This window comes from Eretmochelys imbricata, chromosome 5, assembly GCF_965152235.1.
Source record: "Eretmochelys imbricata isolate rEreImb1 chromosome 5, rEreImb1.hap1, whole genome shotgun sequence".
Classification (NCBI taxonomy): domain Eukaryota; kingdom Metazoa; phylum Chordata; order Testudines; family Cheloniidae; genus Eretmochelys; species Eretmochelys imbricata.
This window is the reverse complement of record NC_135576.1, coordinates 16,410,222-16,424,358: the sequence shown is the minus strand read 5'-3', so window position 1 is coordinate 16,424,358 and position 14,137 is coordinate 16,410,222. Positions and strand designations below refer to the sequence as shown.

The 14,137-nt window shown below is 42.1% G+C and overlaps 1 protein-coding gene across 1 annotated transcript in view; it reads right to left on the bottom strand.

Annotated features, from left to right (window-relative positions):
- The window catches only part of LOC144264811 (tetraspanin-36-like), a 37,507-nt gene extending 30,327 nt beyond the window's left edge, over window positions 1-7,180 (bottom strand). Inside the window, exon 1 of the mRNA XM_077816671.1 lies at window positions 7,021-7,180. Within this exon, the coding sequence (XP_077672797.1) occupies window positions 7,021-7,080 (60 nt within the window). The 5' untranslated portion in view covers window positions 7,081-7,180. The remainder of the gene's footprint in view (window positions 1-7,020) is intronic.
- Window positions 7,181-14,137: the final 6,957 nt, after the last annotated feature.

Genomic DNA, 14,137 nt, shown 5'->3' with positions numbered 1-14,137 from the left:
TATACAGTGCTATAAAATCCCTCCTGGCCAGAGGCAAAATCCTTTCTCCTGCAAAGGGTTAAGAAGCTAAGGTAACCCCACTGGAACCTGACCCAAAATGGCCAATGAGGGGACAAGATTCTTTCAAATCTGGAGAGGGGGAACAAAGGGCTTGGTCTGTCTGTGTGATGCTTTGCCGGGAACAGATCAGGAATGCAGCCTCACAACTCCTGTTAAGTTAGTAAGTAATCTAGCTAGAAATGTGTTAGATTTCCTTTTGTTTAATGGCTGGTAAAATAAGCTGTGCTGGATGGAATGTATATTCCTGTTTTTGTGTCTTTTTGTAACTTAAGGTTTTGCCTAGAGGGATTCTCTGTGTTTTGAATCTGATTACCCTGTAAGGTATTTACCATCCTGATTTTACAGAGGTGATTCTTTTACCTTTTCTTTAATTAAAATTCTTCTTTTAAGAACCTGATTGATTTTTCTTTGTTCTTAAGATCCAAGGGTTTGGGTCTGTGTTCACCTGTACAAATTGGTGAGGATTCTTATCAAGCCCTCCCCAGGAAAGGGGGTGTAGGGCTTGGGGGGATATTTTGGAGGAAGATGTCTCCAAGTGGTCTCTTTCCCTGTTCTTTGTTTAAACACTCGGTGGTGGCAGCATACGGTTCAAGGACAAGGCAAAGTTTGTACCTTGGGGAAGTTTTTAACCTAAACTGATAAGAATAAGATCAGGGGGTCTTTCATGCAGGTCCCCACATCTGTACCCTAGAGTTCAGAGTGGGGAAGGAACCTTGACATAGTGTGCTTTTCAGCCAAGGATCTCAAAAAGGCTTTAATAATGTAGGAATATCACTTATCCCCATTCTTACAGATGAAGAAAGAGAGGCATGAAGAAATAAGGATTTGCTGAAAGACAGACACTAAGTCAGCCAGAGCTAAACTGGGAATAACCCATTCTCCTGATATCTTGACCCATCCCCCAGACCACACTGTCTCACTTAACAAAAGCAAATTCAATTGCCATTATCAAAAGTCTCCTGCATGGTCCTTACTGTTCACTCAATTTTTAATCTGAAGCTCTTCTGGAGGATTTTTTTCAGAATCTCTCTGGTGTCTTGGAGTGAGGCGTTCGAGTAAGCTTTAGTCGAGCCTGCACACATCCAAACCTGTTCTGGATTTTGGTGGATGTTTTGGGGTATACAAAGAATGCAGGGTCAGACCCTAAAGGGATGCTGGACACAAATCCTCTTAACAAAAATAGCTCAGCTCCTCTATGCAGAAATATATTGGATTCATCTAGTGTAAAATGCAAAGCACTTTCTCAGCTCTGGTTTGAAATTCAGTAATGTCAAGATGCCAGAAGGGTTTTGAGGCATTTTAACATTTCCCAGAACTAGTCATGTGGGCAGGGAAGGTGTTCACAAATGAAGCTCCCCCACCCTACCATTACTAAAAACTATCTGTGACTCAGTATATGCTCTCATAGCCTTTCATAGGGCACTGTAACAGGATGGCCAGCTGTGATTTTCAAAAGTTAATTCCAGAATATTTCAGCAAATATTCTGTGTAACAATATTGGTTCTGGTGAAAAAAGTCAGAAAACCAGAAAAGCCTGATTTCCACTAAAACCAGGCCCACAGAGTGCCACGGGCCACTTCACTGAAAGTCCTGTATGTTGTCCAACATTTCTACTGCAAAGAAAGGCAGAGAGAGTGGGAGGAGGAGAACTTGTCGGAGTGGGAAGCCAAGGGGCCCACCTGTTTTGTGGGAACAGGTTGGAGTGAGGCCTGGCTGTGGGGATGGGTTGAAAAGGCAGGTGGTCCGAGAAGAAGCTTGAGTGTCAAGTGTGCAACCCTCTAGGAATAAAATTGAGAATAATTCACCCCTGATGTGCTGGTGCTGTGTTAAATAAAGTGACTCCTAATTAGAGCTGAGCAAAGGTCCGATGTAGTCATAGTAATTTACCTTGCCCTCCTACAGCACCTTTCATGAGAAGATCTCAAGTGTTTTAAAGACATTGAACCTCTCCAGACCCCATGTGAAGTAGATCAACATTATCATTTCTGTTCACAAATGTGCATCTGAGGCAGAGAGAATTAAGATTAAACATTTTAAAATTTGAAACTATGTTCATAGGTGCTGGAACTAGCGGTTCTAGGGGTGCTGCTACATCCCCTGGCTTGCAGTGGTTTCCATCATATACAGAGTTTACAGTTTGGTTCAATGGCTCTCAGCACCCCCACTATACAAATTGTTCCAGTATCCCTGACTATGTTAAGCTACTAAAGTTAGACATTTCAGTCTATGGTTGGGCCCTTAACTAAGTGACCTGCTTTTCAGAGGTGCTGAGCACACACAACTCCCAATAAACTCCCCCTTCACAGTAGCAATACCAGTATGTGTTTTGACATCAGCATCTCCTTTAGGGGAGTCACTTAATGCTGTATTTTTGGTAAGTAAGTAAAAGAGAAACTAATCTGTTATCTCTTTATTTGTAATAGTCACATGTAGACAGGCATTACGATAATGATCTGGGATCTTATACAAGGCTTACTGCATTTTTTAGACAGCATTTCAGTTCACCTCTACACAGTAATTCCTACCAAGGCATTGTAGCTGCAGCTTCTATTATGTAGGCGTAAGTTGAATTATTTCCCACAATCATTTTCAATCTGGGTAAGATGTGCAGTTTTTCAGTGCTTGGGCAAGAGAGGTATTGCTTACAGGCGAATTGAAATGCTGTTTGTAAATCCTGTAGGAGTTCTTAGATGATTATCAGAGCTACATGTAAAGACCAAGCTATCGCAAATTAACATATTCTAAAAGCTGAAAAATCAGTTCCTCCTTCACCTATCTGCCAAAACCTGAATTCAAGGTTCTGCATTTCCCCTGCAGGAGCTGAAGTCACTAACACATACAATGGTAATCATTAACAAGTTAGCATGTTAACCAAGTTACCCCACTCTCTTACCCAAATACAACAGGTTGTCATGTTCTAAGACTGTGCCTAGGAATGGAGAGCTTCTCTGTGGCACTGTAAGCTCACATGCTAGAAACCTGCAAGGAAACCCTAAGAACAGCCAAAATTAGACTGAAGTTTATGCTGCTGGTGGTTATTTGAGTTCCAATAAAGACAAACACAGTAAAGGAGTAAATCTGAGCTACATATATTGTGTAGTTCCTCTCAAAGCAGGGGTAATTTCCATCTGCTTACAATGAAGTACTGCAGCATTTCCCTATGCTTCAAACAGGAAACAGCACACAGCAATTATAATTAACTGCACAGCAAACTAACACACTTCAATGGTTCCTACTTTATGCACTGTATGAAAACAGGACTGTAAAACCAGACACCAGGTTTCGGGGCTCTTGACCTCCTTTCTTTCAAGTGCTGAACTGCTTGTTGGATCACAGTCTCAATCTGGACACTTTCTCTTGCACATGCTGAAAACTTTAGTAAACATTTGATATTTCAAAAGTGTCAGTCCCATTTTCACACATCATGCTTAACGCTGCCCTCTCTCTAATATTTGCACACCAATCCCACTACTGACAATACAGAAATATCCATAGAAGGATCCAAGAGGAAGAAAAGTGCTTCACATTAGAAATGCTGATGACTTGAAGTCGGTCAATGGGAGTTTCATGCATGTCTCTGGGGGGCGGGACACTTTGGCCTGTGAAATCCAAGCTTTGGTTTCCATTGATGATCACAATGAAGGTATGAATGTTAATTCAAAAAGGGGAATTCTCCATCTCTTCTGTCCTCCCCAATGTACATTCATCAATAGATTATTTCACTTTAACAAAGGGACTTGAGTTCCTTCTGATTTTGCTACATTTCAAGCCCTGAGCACAGCTCACCACAAAGGGGTTTATTTCTGAAAAGCTCACTTCTGTGAATGAAGTGATCTATCCGGTTCATTTCTTTCAGTCTATTACTGAATTACTCAAACTTTCCCACTTGGCAGGAAAGTCCCAAAATACTGACTGGAATCTTTACTGCCATTAAATTATATTACTGCAGTCACACTCACATGAGTTTTATCCCTAAAAATAGCAGAGAATCATGACTGAAAGCTGTAGCTTTTATGTGGACTTCTTGGTCACTGTTAACAGTGAAGGGATCTGAAAAGGGTGTGGAGGGTAGTGGTCACAAATTTTACACCAAGGTCTTCTTGACTTACATTCATACAACCTGAACCATTTCCCTCCCCTGACCTGTTATTTTCCTGACTAATACTTTCAAAAAGATGTCATGTTCTGTTTGTGAGGCAAACATTGGCATCTGAACTCTAGCTATTCAAAGATCTTTCTACATGATGAGAAAATTATAAGCCTGAAAATTCTTATGGAAAATGAGGTCTGAAGTGCCCCTGGAAACTGATAAACCCACAGAGGAGTCCAGTACTCCAGCTGCCATGAGACCAACTGTATAATCCAGCTATACTTTTACTTCTCAGTTTTTAACAGCAATTTTACCTTCAGAAACGCTAAAGACAAACTACTATACGGTTCTAAAAGTCAAAGTAATTTTTTACTCACAAACTTAGCAGATATATAACTAAATCATAATACTCTATGAAACCACTTCAGCAAGGACTTTGTACACAAGTACAGCATATTTAACCACACCCTAGTTAACCAAATGTTTCTTTAACCGGTTGGCTGAAAGTCCTGGTTAACCAAAACGTGGTCATGTCCCCTAACACAATGTGCACGATTCATTGCTCCCTCATTCAGCCAACCCCCCATTTAGTAAAACGGTTTTGATGTTGCAACCTGCACAGTTCATTTATATGTGTCCACTAACCTTTTAGGAGCTGCAAGACTAAGGAAGCTGCCAAATGCACTGTTTCTATTTGAGCATACTTCAGAAACTTAAACACTTAATTGGATCCTCTTAATATCATGCATTTGTCTTGGGTTCCGGAACTAAATGTTCTCCATACAAAGTCAAAAAAACACCTGGTAATATGCCTGGGATGTAACATTTGGATCTAGATCTGAACTGAGTGTCCAGATCTGGGCTTTTGGTTCAGGACTGCCTGTCTCCAGAAAATAACCATTCAATTAATTTCATTCGTATGAAATGATCAAGTGTGCTACACTCAAACTTCTAAGTTTCATATTGAAAGTAAATTAAGAAAGCCCAAAATCAATGTATACAAGAAGCTGTGTCAGCTATGGGTGCTAGACACACTCCAGGCTCAGCAGAGTCCAAAAATCAATGCCTAATGAACAGTGAAACTTGCATTTTTACTTGAAAGTGCTTCCAGCACTAACAGATCTGAACTGCTTCACTGCTGGAGCAGAAATGAAGTGCAGCAGCCGGAACCATAAAGTAGCATATGAAGATTTTTGTCTGCTTTTCCTAGGTTGTAGAGTATGCTGCAGGGGTTCTCCAGCCATTTCATTCCATTCACCATTTTATAAGAATGAAATCCTCTCATGGACCTGCTTTCCCTTCTATCATCCCATTCTGTTTATTGCTTGGCTCCCTGATCACCAGAAAGGAGTTCATCGACCAGGGTTTGAGAACTGTGTATACTTTGGGTCTAATTTTCCTAGTAATCTCCATTAACTTTTAGTGTTATACGGTCTATGGCACAGGAAATCAGTTCTCGTTCCAGCCAGCAGAGAAGAGCATAATGAAATGGCTAGCATGCATGGATACCAATATATTTGCAAAAGTAATGGATAAAATAATGTGTACAACATTATAATATCCTCACCGTTTAAATGTTTCTTCTTTAAAACTAATCAATCAAAATCTTTCTTCTTTGAGTTTAGAATGAATTAAAACTCAGTTATATTGATCTGAATTTCATAAATGAGCACAGGATTTTGTTTTCTATTAAAAACAATTATTTTACAAATTCTCATGAATTAAAAGTTAATTTTAAAGAAAAACTTTGTGATAGCGTTTAAAGCAAGAGATCAATAACTGTGTTAGCTACAGTTCAGATAAAGTCATGAACCACAAACATCATTTTTCAGAGACTGAAGCCCATTACTTATCTAAAGATTTTAAGAGAATAAGAAACTTTGTGCCCAGTTCTGATCTCCCCTACACTGAAATAAATAGAGTGTAGCTAACACTAATGGAGTTACACCATAGTATAACATGCATTAATTGGAGAAAGCCCTATCTATGGCCAACATCCCAGGGAGGAAAGTCTGCTTCCCACCTGGCAGTTCACCTCCAGTCTCTGATATCACACAATATTCAGCTGGAGCTACGCTGCTTTACACCAGATGGGTATCTGCCCCCCTAACTCTCTGGTGTCCTCACGTTCTGTCTTTCATAAAATCTCACTTAATTACTGAAAACTCTGATATGAAATCTCTACCTTACTACCCTGAAGTGACCAGTTCTGGGCAGAGGCAGAAACCACCTGCCTATAGTTAACATTCTTCATTGTCTTTACATAGCCTCTTGCGCTTGGTTTCGCTAATAAAACTACTTTTAAAAGTTTAGTTGGGAAAAAAAAACAGTTATGTGTACAAAATTACATTAGCAAGTTTGCTTCCTTGCTGTGAGACAAAAGTAGATCAATGGACTTAAATGTGCATTTCTATACCAAATCCCCCTTCAGTTCCTCTTTAAGGCACATCTGCTTTGTACTGACGGTCACTCATTGCTCTCTGATCTTTCTTTAATTTGCCCAGTAAAAACGGACAGTTGATCATATTAGTGTTAACACTCTCAAGGCAGTAATAAGAAGTAATAATGCGTAACAATTAACCTTGTTTCTAGAGCATGTAGCATACTAAGTTCTTTACAGTAAAAGAAGTACAGATACTGACCCCAAGCCTACAGTTCCTACTCAGACAAATCTCCCCATCAGCTTCAGTGGGGAATTTTGCCTGAGTAAGAACTGCAGGATCAGTCCCTGAATATCTGAAAACATCTGCAGTTAAATCAGGTCAGTGAAGAGAGAAAGGGGTGAGGACTGTCACAGGAAGCTAGTAGTGGCACCAGCCAGAGGACAGTCTGGGAAAGTTATCAAACTAGAGGTTCTTCTATCAAATTACCCAAAAGATGAGGCTGAGTAGCAGCAGCACTGTCTTGGAGGTGATCACGCCACAGTCCATGTTTCCTGCTGGCCTTGCAATCGAGCTGCGTGCAGAAAGATCTGGTGGCTTCTGCTGCCTATTCAGCAGAGTCTGTGTGTGTCAGATTTCTGTAAGCTTCTCTCCCACACCTCTCAGCTTCTTGTCTGAGCCTGCTCAGCTATCACGTGGTTTGCAACTCGCTGGACCAGTCACATGCTCCTTAGCGTACAGAGCAAAACAACATCTTACAGTAGTGTCCTATCAGGACCCTATTCCTCTTTATTACTGTATGTAGTCTGACAGTCTAAAAGAGATTACCGTAAACTTGCTAAACTAGCTCTGCAACTACAACTAAGTAGTTTACCATATAGACACTAATAGCAGTGCCACCACAACATAATCCTCGCCAGCATTGCCACACTTGCAGGAGTAGATCAAGACTAAGTAAGGCTCAAATCTAACAGAACTTTTAAGGCCATCCTGAAAGCCTCTCCCTCTGAGCCAAGTCTCTGCTTACATACAGCTAGCCATATGGATTCTTGTCCTTCACCCACTCTTGAGTCTGTGATCTTCCTGAGTGAGGCACTCTTAAAGGGGCCGGTCACCCTGTCACAGGTAATAACCCTTTAAATAGTTTGTGATCCCTGGAGTGATGCTCACTGCATTTTATGTTTTACAAGTTGCCAGAAACCAGTCAAAGTAGCAGTATCTATTAAGTAGGGCTTGCATGCTTGTGTGTAGAAGTTCTTTGGGATCCAGATATATTTGGGAGCAATATTATTTCTGTTGTGTAAAGCGCAAAAGACACACCACCTCTTTTAGCCTTTTCCCTCTATGCATCCCTCCCTGTGTTTATTTCTCACACCTTTGTTAGGTTTTTTTCACTCTCTCTCAGTTCTTGCCTAATTTATCCTCCTTCATTTTCTCTTTCCATCTTCCCCCCCCACATTCTCTCTCGCCTCATTTTATAGCACTTCTTCCTTCTCCATCCATTCCTCTCCCCATTCCACTCCGATACCTCAATCAAAGTCTTGATAGAGTCAAAAACCCCTCTCCATACAGAACCACAGAGCTGGAAGAGACTTCAAGAAAGTCTTCAGCCCTCTGAACTGAGGCACGACCACATAAACCTCGACCATCCCTGACAGGTGTTTGTCCACCTGGTTCAAAAAAACCTCCAGAAGCCTATTCCAGAATTTAACTACCTTTATCATTAGAAATTTTTTCCTAACACCTAACCTAAATCTCCCTTGCTGCAGATTAAGCCCATTACTTCTTGTTCTGCCTTCAGTGGGCATGGAGAACACTTGAGCACAATCCTCTTTATAAGAGCCCTTAAACATATTTGGAGGTTGTTATCAGATTCCCCACACTGTTATACCAATAAAATAAAAACCAGCAGGATCTTATTAAAGGGGAAAAGGCAAAATACCACATTTATTGTGAATACAGAAAGAATCATAGTAAGCAGTTATCAGATTTCAGAGTAACAGCCGTGTTAGTCTGTCTTCGCAAAAAGAAATGGAGTACTTGTGGCACCTTAGAGACTAACCAATTTATTTGAGCATGAGCTTTCGTGAGCTACAGCATCCGATGATGCATCCTATGAAGTGAGCTGTAGCTCACGAAAGCTCATGCTCAAATAAATTGGTTAGTCTCTAAGGTGCCACAAGTACTCCTTTTCTTTTTAGTAAGCAGTTAGTTATAGCTATAACATTCCATTCAATTTCATATTTATTCACACATTCATTCATACACACACACACACACACAGGTTCTGCAAGGTTGTTATCATAGTTACCAACCTTAGAGTTGCTCATGCCAAGCCACTGGCCAGGTGGCCTGGACATCCCAGAATGACAATGACTGCCTAGGAAGGAGTACTGCGGAAAGGGATCTAGGGGTCATAGTGGACCACAAGCTAAATATGAGTCAACAGCGTAATGCTGTTGCAAAAAAAGCAAACATAATTCTGGGATGTATTAGCAGGACTGTTGTAAGCAAGACACGAGAAGTAATTCTTCTGCTCTACTCTACACTGATTAGGCCTCCTCTGGAGTCTTGTGTCCAGTTCTGGGCACCACATTTCAGGAAAGATGTGGACAACTTGGAGAGAGTTCAGAGAAGCGCGACAAAAATGATTAAAGGTCTAGAAAACATGACCTAGGAGGGAAGATTGAAAAAACTGGGTTTGTTTAGTCTGGAAAAGAGAAGACTGAGAGGGGACATGATAACAGTTTTCAAGCATGTAAAAGGTTGTTACAAGGAGGAGGAAGAAAAATCAGACCCAGGACTGACTCCTGCAAGACACCACTAGATACACCCACCCTCCCAGTTGGACAGTGAACCATTCATAACTACTCTTTGAGTATGGTCTTTCAACAAGTTGTGCGCCCACCTTATAGTAATTTTATTTAGCCCACATTTCCCTAGTTTGCTGATGAGAATGTCACGTGGGACTCTGTGAAAAGGCTTTCTGAAATCAAGATTTAGCACATCTACTGCCTCCATCCTATCCTCTAGGCCAGTAACCCTGCCAAAGAAGGAAATTAGGTTAGTTTTGCGTGATTTGTTCTTCACAAATCCTTGTTGGCTCTTCCTCATAATAACCCTATTATCCTCTAAGTGCTTGCAAACTGATTGTTTAATCATTTGTTCCAGTATATTTCCAGGTATTGAAGTTGTATAACTGGTCTGTAATTCCCCTGTTCCTCTTTGTTCTTTTTTAAAGATAGGCACTATGCTTGCCCTATTCCAGTCCTCTGGGACCTCACCCCATCCTCCATGAGTTCTCGAAGATAATTGCGAACAGTTCTGAGATTGCTTCAGCTAGTTCCTTAAGTACCCTAGGATTAATTTTATGTAGGGTCAGAGTGAAGAAATCTGAGCTGAAGCCACTGTCAAGCAAAGAAGCCCTCTTCTGCAGGCAGCGCCATCTAAGAAGCCCCCTTCCATGACAAAAGACTTGGATGTCCCCACCCAGGACTGTTCCAATTTAAGATTGCCTCCCCTTGTCATATCAGTTGACTTCAGCATTGCTTTGCTTGAGAGCATATATTTCACCATATCCAGCGCCTTCTGTTAGGACATTTTCACTGCACTACATTGTGGTGGATCCTCCATCAATAGCAATTTTTAGATCAAGACTGGATCTTTTTCTAAAAGATATGTTCTAGTTCAAACAGGAATTATTTAAATGGCCTGTGTTACTCAGGCGGTTAAAGTAGATGATCAGAAAGTGGTCTGGCTTTATAATCAGTTAATTATGAATCACTAATCATCACTGTAACTAGGTGAAATTACCTCATCATGCTGATTATCCAGTGTCCACCCAGTAACTTTTTGTGTATAGTTGCAGACATCTCCAAGGTGTCAGGAAGCTGGACTACAACGGTGTGAACTGCGATGGAGAATCAGTTACATCCAGTTGTGACAGATTTGACACTGCTCTGTAATAAATGTATGAATACTGTATGTTAACCTGGCTACTGGGATGTTTACTGTATAAATATATTGGTTTAGTTCAATACGGGTTGTCAGGAAAAACAAGCAGGAATGGAAAGAATGGCTCAAGATTAGCCACTTCTCAGCAAACACATGAGACTTAAGAGACAATACCAAAACAGAAAAAGACCTGCGAGCACAGGAGATCACAAGAACTTGATCAGGTTTATAACACACACTCTCAAGAGAGGATACTAGTTACTGGACCGATCCAGGCTGAGACACAGGGACCTCCTGTGACATCTGAAGAAGTTAGGCCTGCCTAGGTTACCATGAGGAGATGCTCAGACTTTAGGTAAGACAGACATTGTGTGCAGACTGTTGGTTGTTTTTAAATCCTTTTCCTCTAAATGCTTTGGTCCTACTGTTAAAATTAACAGTGCCTGGGTTTAGGAAAGCCATCTGGTCACTCTGTTCATCACTGGTCACAGATTCAAGAAAGGAAGAATCACAGATGCTCAAACTCACATGGATCTGCTGGGTTAGGGTAAACATGGTTGATACACAGAGTACTGTAGCCCAGAGACTGGTCTAACAGTGGGAGGATTGCAAAATTCCACCCCAAGATAGGTAAAGGCATGATGCCTGACACCTGTGGGGGTGCACTCAGAGAAACCAGAAAAGGGCAGAGATACAGCTAGCCCTGCAACCACGACACCAGTCATCATGACACTGGATGTAATACACACTCTGGATTGGGTACCTCTTCTCTATATGGCTTTTAAATTAACTTCTGAAGAAATGAAGCCTGGATATTTTACTTCGAATTGAATGTTGTCCATAACGAAATCTGACCATAACAATGTGACATGTGCCTCTGGGTACCTAGCACTCCTATCCCAGGCTCCCTTCAGGCACAGAGATCCCTCCAAGTTTACACTTGACTGCTTTCTTATGTTAGGCAAATCAGCTTTTCCAGAAGAATTAAAGAGACATGAATAACCCTAGAAATGAGGTCAGGAATAAGGCTGATTCCAGAAAAGAAACTCTTTGCTGCAGGTAGGGGTAAACCCAAGCAACCAAACTCAGACCTGGATACCAATATCTCCAAAGTTCATTGTTGTTCAGATTCTGGGTTTTGGCTCAGGCCAGTCGCTGTCTGGAAGCCATAGCTATTGAAGTGATTATTATTCATAATTTATATAGTCATGATTACTTTATTAATAAGAAAAAACATTGCAACAATTTCACTTTTCCTTGAAATGAAGCAGGTTGAAATATTGGAAAAGAAAGGAAATTCATACAGCTGTTTGGGAACCAGAATTTCTCTTTCATGGGAAATTCCATAATTTTTGCAAGGGGGAAGTGTACCAAAGGAAGTATACCAAACTGGAAAAAAAATGTCAAATTTCAAAAATTCCTGAATTGAAAAAAAAAAATTCATTGTAGGTCGATTAAAATGTTTAAATTTTGATTTTTTGTTTCATTTGTGTTTTATTTTATATTTTTAAATTTTAATTTGCATTATCTTTATTTTATTTTATAAAATATATAAATATAAAATAAAAGAGAAAATACATTTCTAAAAGACATTTAATCAAAATTGACATGTTCCTGTGGAACATTTCAGTTTCAATGAATCAATATTTTCCAAAGGAAAAACATTCCAGTTGAAAATTTTCCACCAGGTCAACACATGAATACAAGCCAAAATACAAGTTACAATAATATAATCACTGTAACCTAAAGGTAGTTTTACAAGGCAAAGATCATATTTAAATAGGGTTGCCAGGTGTCCACTTCAAAAAGGGTCAAAAAGGGACCCTGGCAGCTCCAGTCAGCACAGCTGACTGGGCCATTAGAAGTCCGGTTGGTGCGGGGCTGGTAGGCTCCCTTCCCGGCTCCCAGGAAGCAGCCGGCAGCTCCCTCTGAGTCCTAGGCATAGAGGCAACCATGGGGACTCCACGCACTGCCCCCACCTCGAATACCGGCTCTGCAGCTCCTATTGGCTGGCAATTGTGGACAATGGGAGCTGCAGGGGCAGTGCCTGCAGTGGGGGCAGCAGCAGTGCACAGAGACCCCTGGCCACCCATACAACTAGGAGTGGCAGAGACATGTCGCAGCTTCCCAGTAGCTGCCTCAGGTAAGCATCACCTGGAGCCTGCACCCCTCACTCCCTCCCGCATCTCTGCCCCAGCCCTAAGCCCCCTCCCACACTCCGAACCCCCCACCCCTGGCCCCACCCCAGAGCCTGCATCCCAGGCCGGAGCCCGAACCCCCCACCCTGCACTCCAAACCTCTTGGCCCCAGCCCAGAGCCCCCTCCTGCACCCCAAACTGCTCATTCCCATAGCCCTCACCCCCACCCCCTGCCCCAGCCTGGAGCCCTCTCCCACACAACAAACCCTTTGGCCCCAGTCCCCAGCCTGGAGCCCCCTCCTGCAACCCAAATCCCTCATCCCAACCCCCACCCCAGAGCCCTCACCTCCTCCCACACCCCCACCTCCTGCCCCAGCCCAGAGCCCCCTCCCGCACCCTGAACCCCTCACTTCTGATCCCACCCTGGAGCCGGCACTCCCCAGCTGGAGCCCTCACCCCCTCCTGCCTCCCAACCCCCTGCCCCAGCCTGGTGAAAATGAGAAAGTGAGTGAGAGTGGGGGAGAGCAAGCGACGGAGGGAGGGGAGATGGAGTGAGTGGGGGTAAAGGGCTTGGAGAAGGGGTGGGACAGGGGGCAGGGCAAGGGTGTTTGGTCTTCTGCAATTAGAAAGTTGGCAACCCTATATTTAAATCAGAGCAGGTGATATTCAAGTCATTCATCTAAAGGTCTATGGCTGAAATAGCAACCAGCCACAGCACCCCTGCACCGTTTACATGGAGTGCTAGGGCTACTGAATTGATTCTTAACATTAATCCCAAGGCCTACCTTCTTTCCAGCCCTCCCTTACATGATTCTTCCTTCCCCATGCCTGTTTCACATGTGATTACCCCTCCGCAGCCCACCATGAGACCCTCTATACCAGGGCAAATTGAATCCCTGCTGGATGGATGGGGGCTCACTATTATGCAGGTGCTGAGGAGTCTAAATTAGAAAGCTTTCTTTCTCATGTAAGTTTTGTGGGATTTTTTTTTTTTTTTTTTTGCAGCTGCATTATATCTGGAGTGCATTGGGCAGCTCTTGTTGAGGCACAGTAAACATTTCCATTCTGAACACCCTTTTGCAGTTGCTTGTAACTTGGTTAGTCACCTTTCAGGCTGAAATTTTTCAGGTCTGCTCTCTGCCTTAAAGTGTGCTTGTGTTTTAAGTTTGAAGAGTTCAGCTGATTTGAGTAGGAAAAGTGGGGAGGGGACATACACTTTTCCCATTATTTTTTAAAAAAAAAAGTTTCCAAGCTTTTATTTTAATAGCTCTAGTGAGTCAAGAGTTTTGGACACAAATTTGAAAATTGGGAGGGACATTAATACAACAGAGATTTATAATTCATTCTCAGGCTGAAACTTAACATACAAGCCACAGCCCAAATGTACTGGGCCAAATGTATTCCTGGTGTAATTTCGCTGAAGTAAATAATGCCCTATATCAGGGGTGGCCAACCTGGGGCTCTGGAGCCACATGCGGCTCGTCAGAAGTTAATCTGCGGCTCCTTGTAAAGGC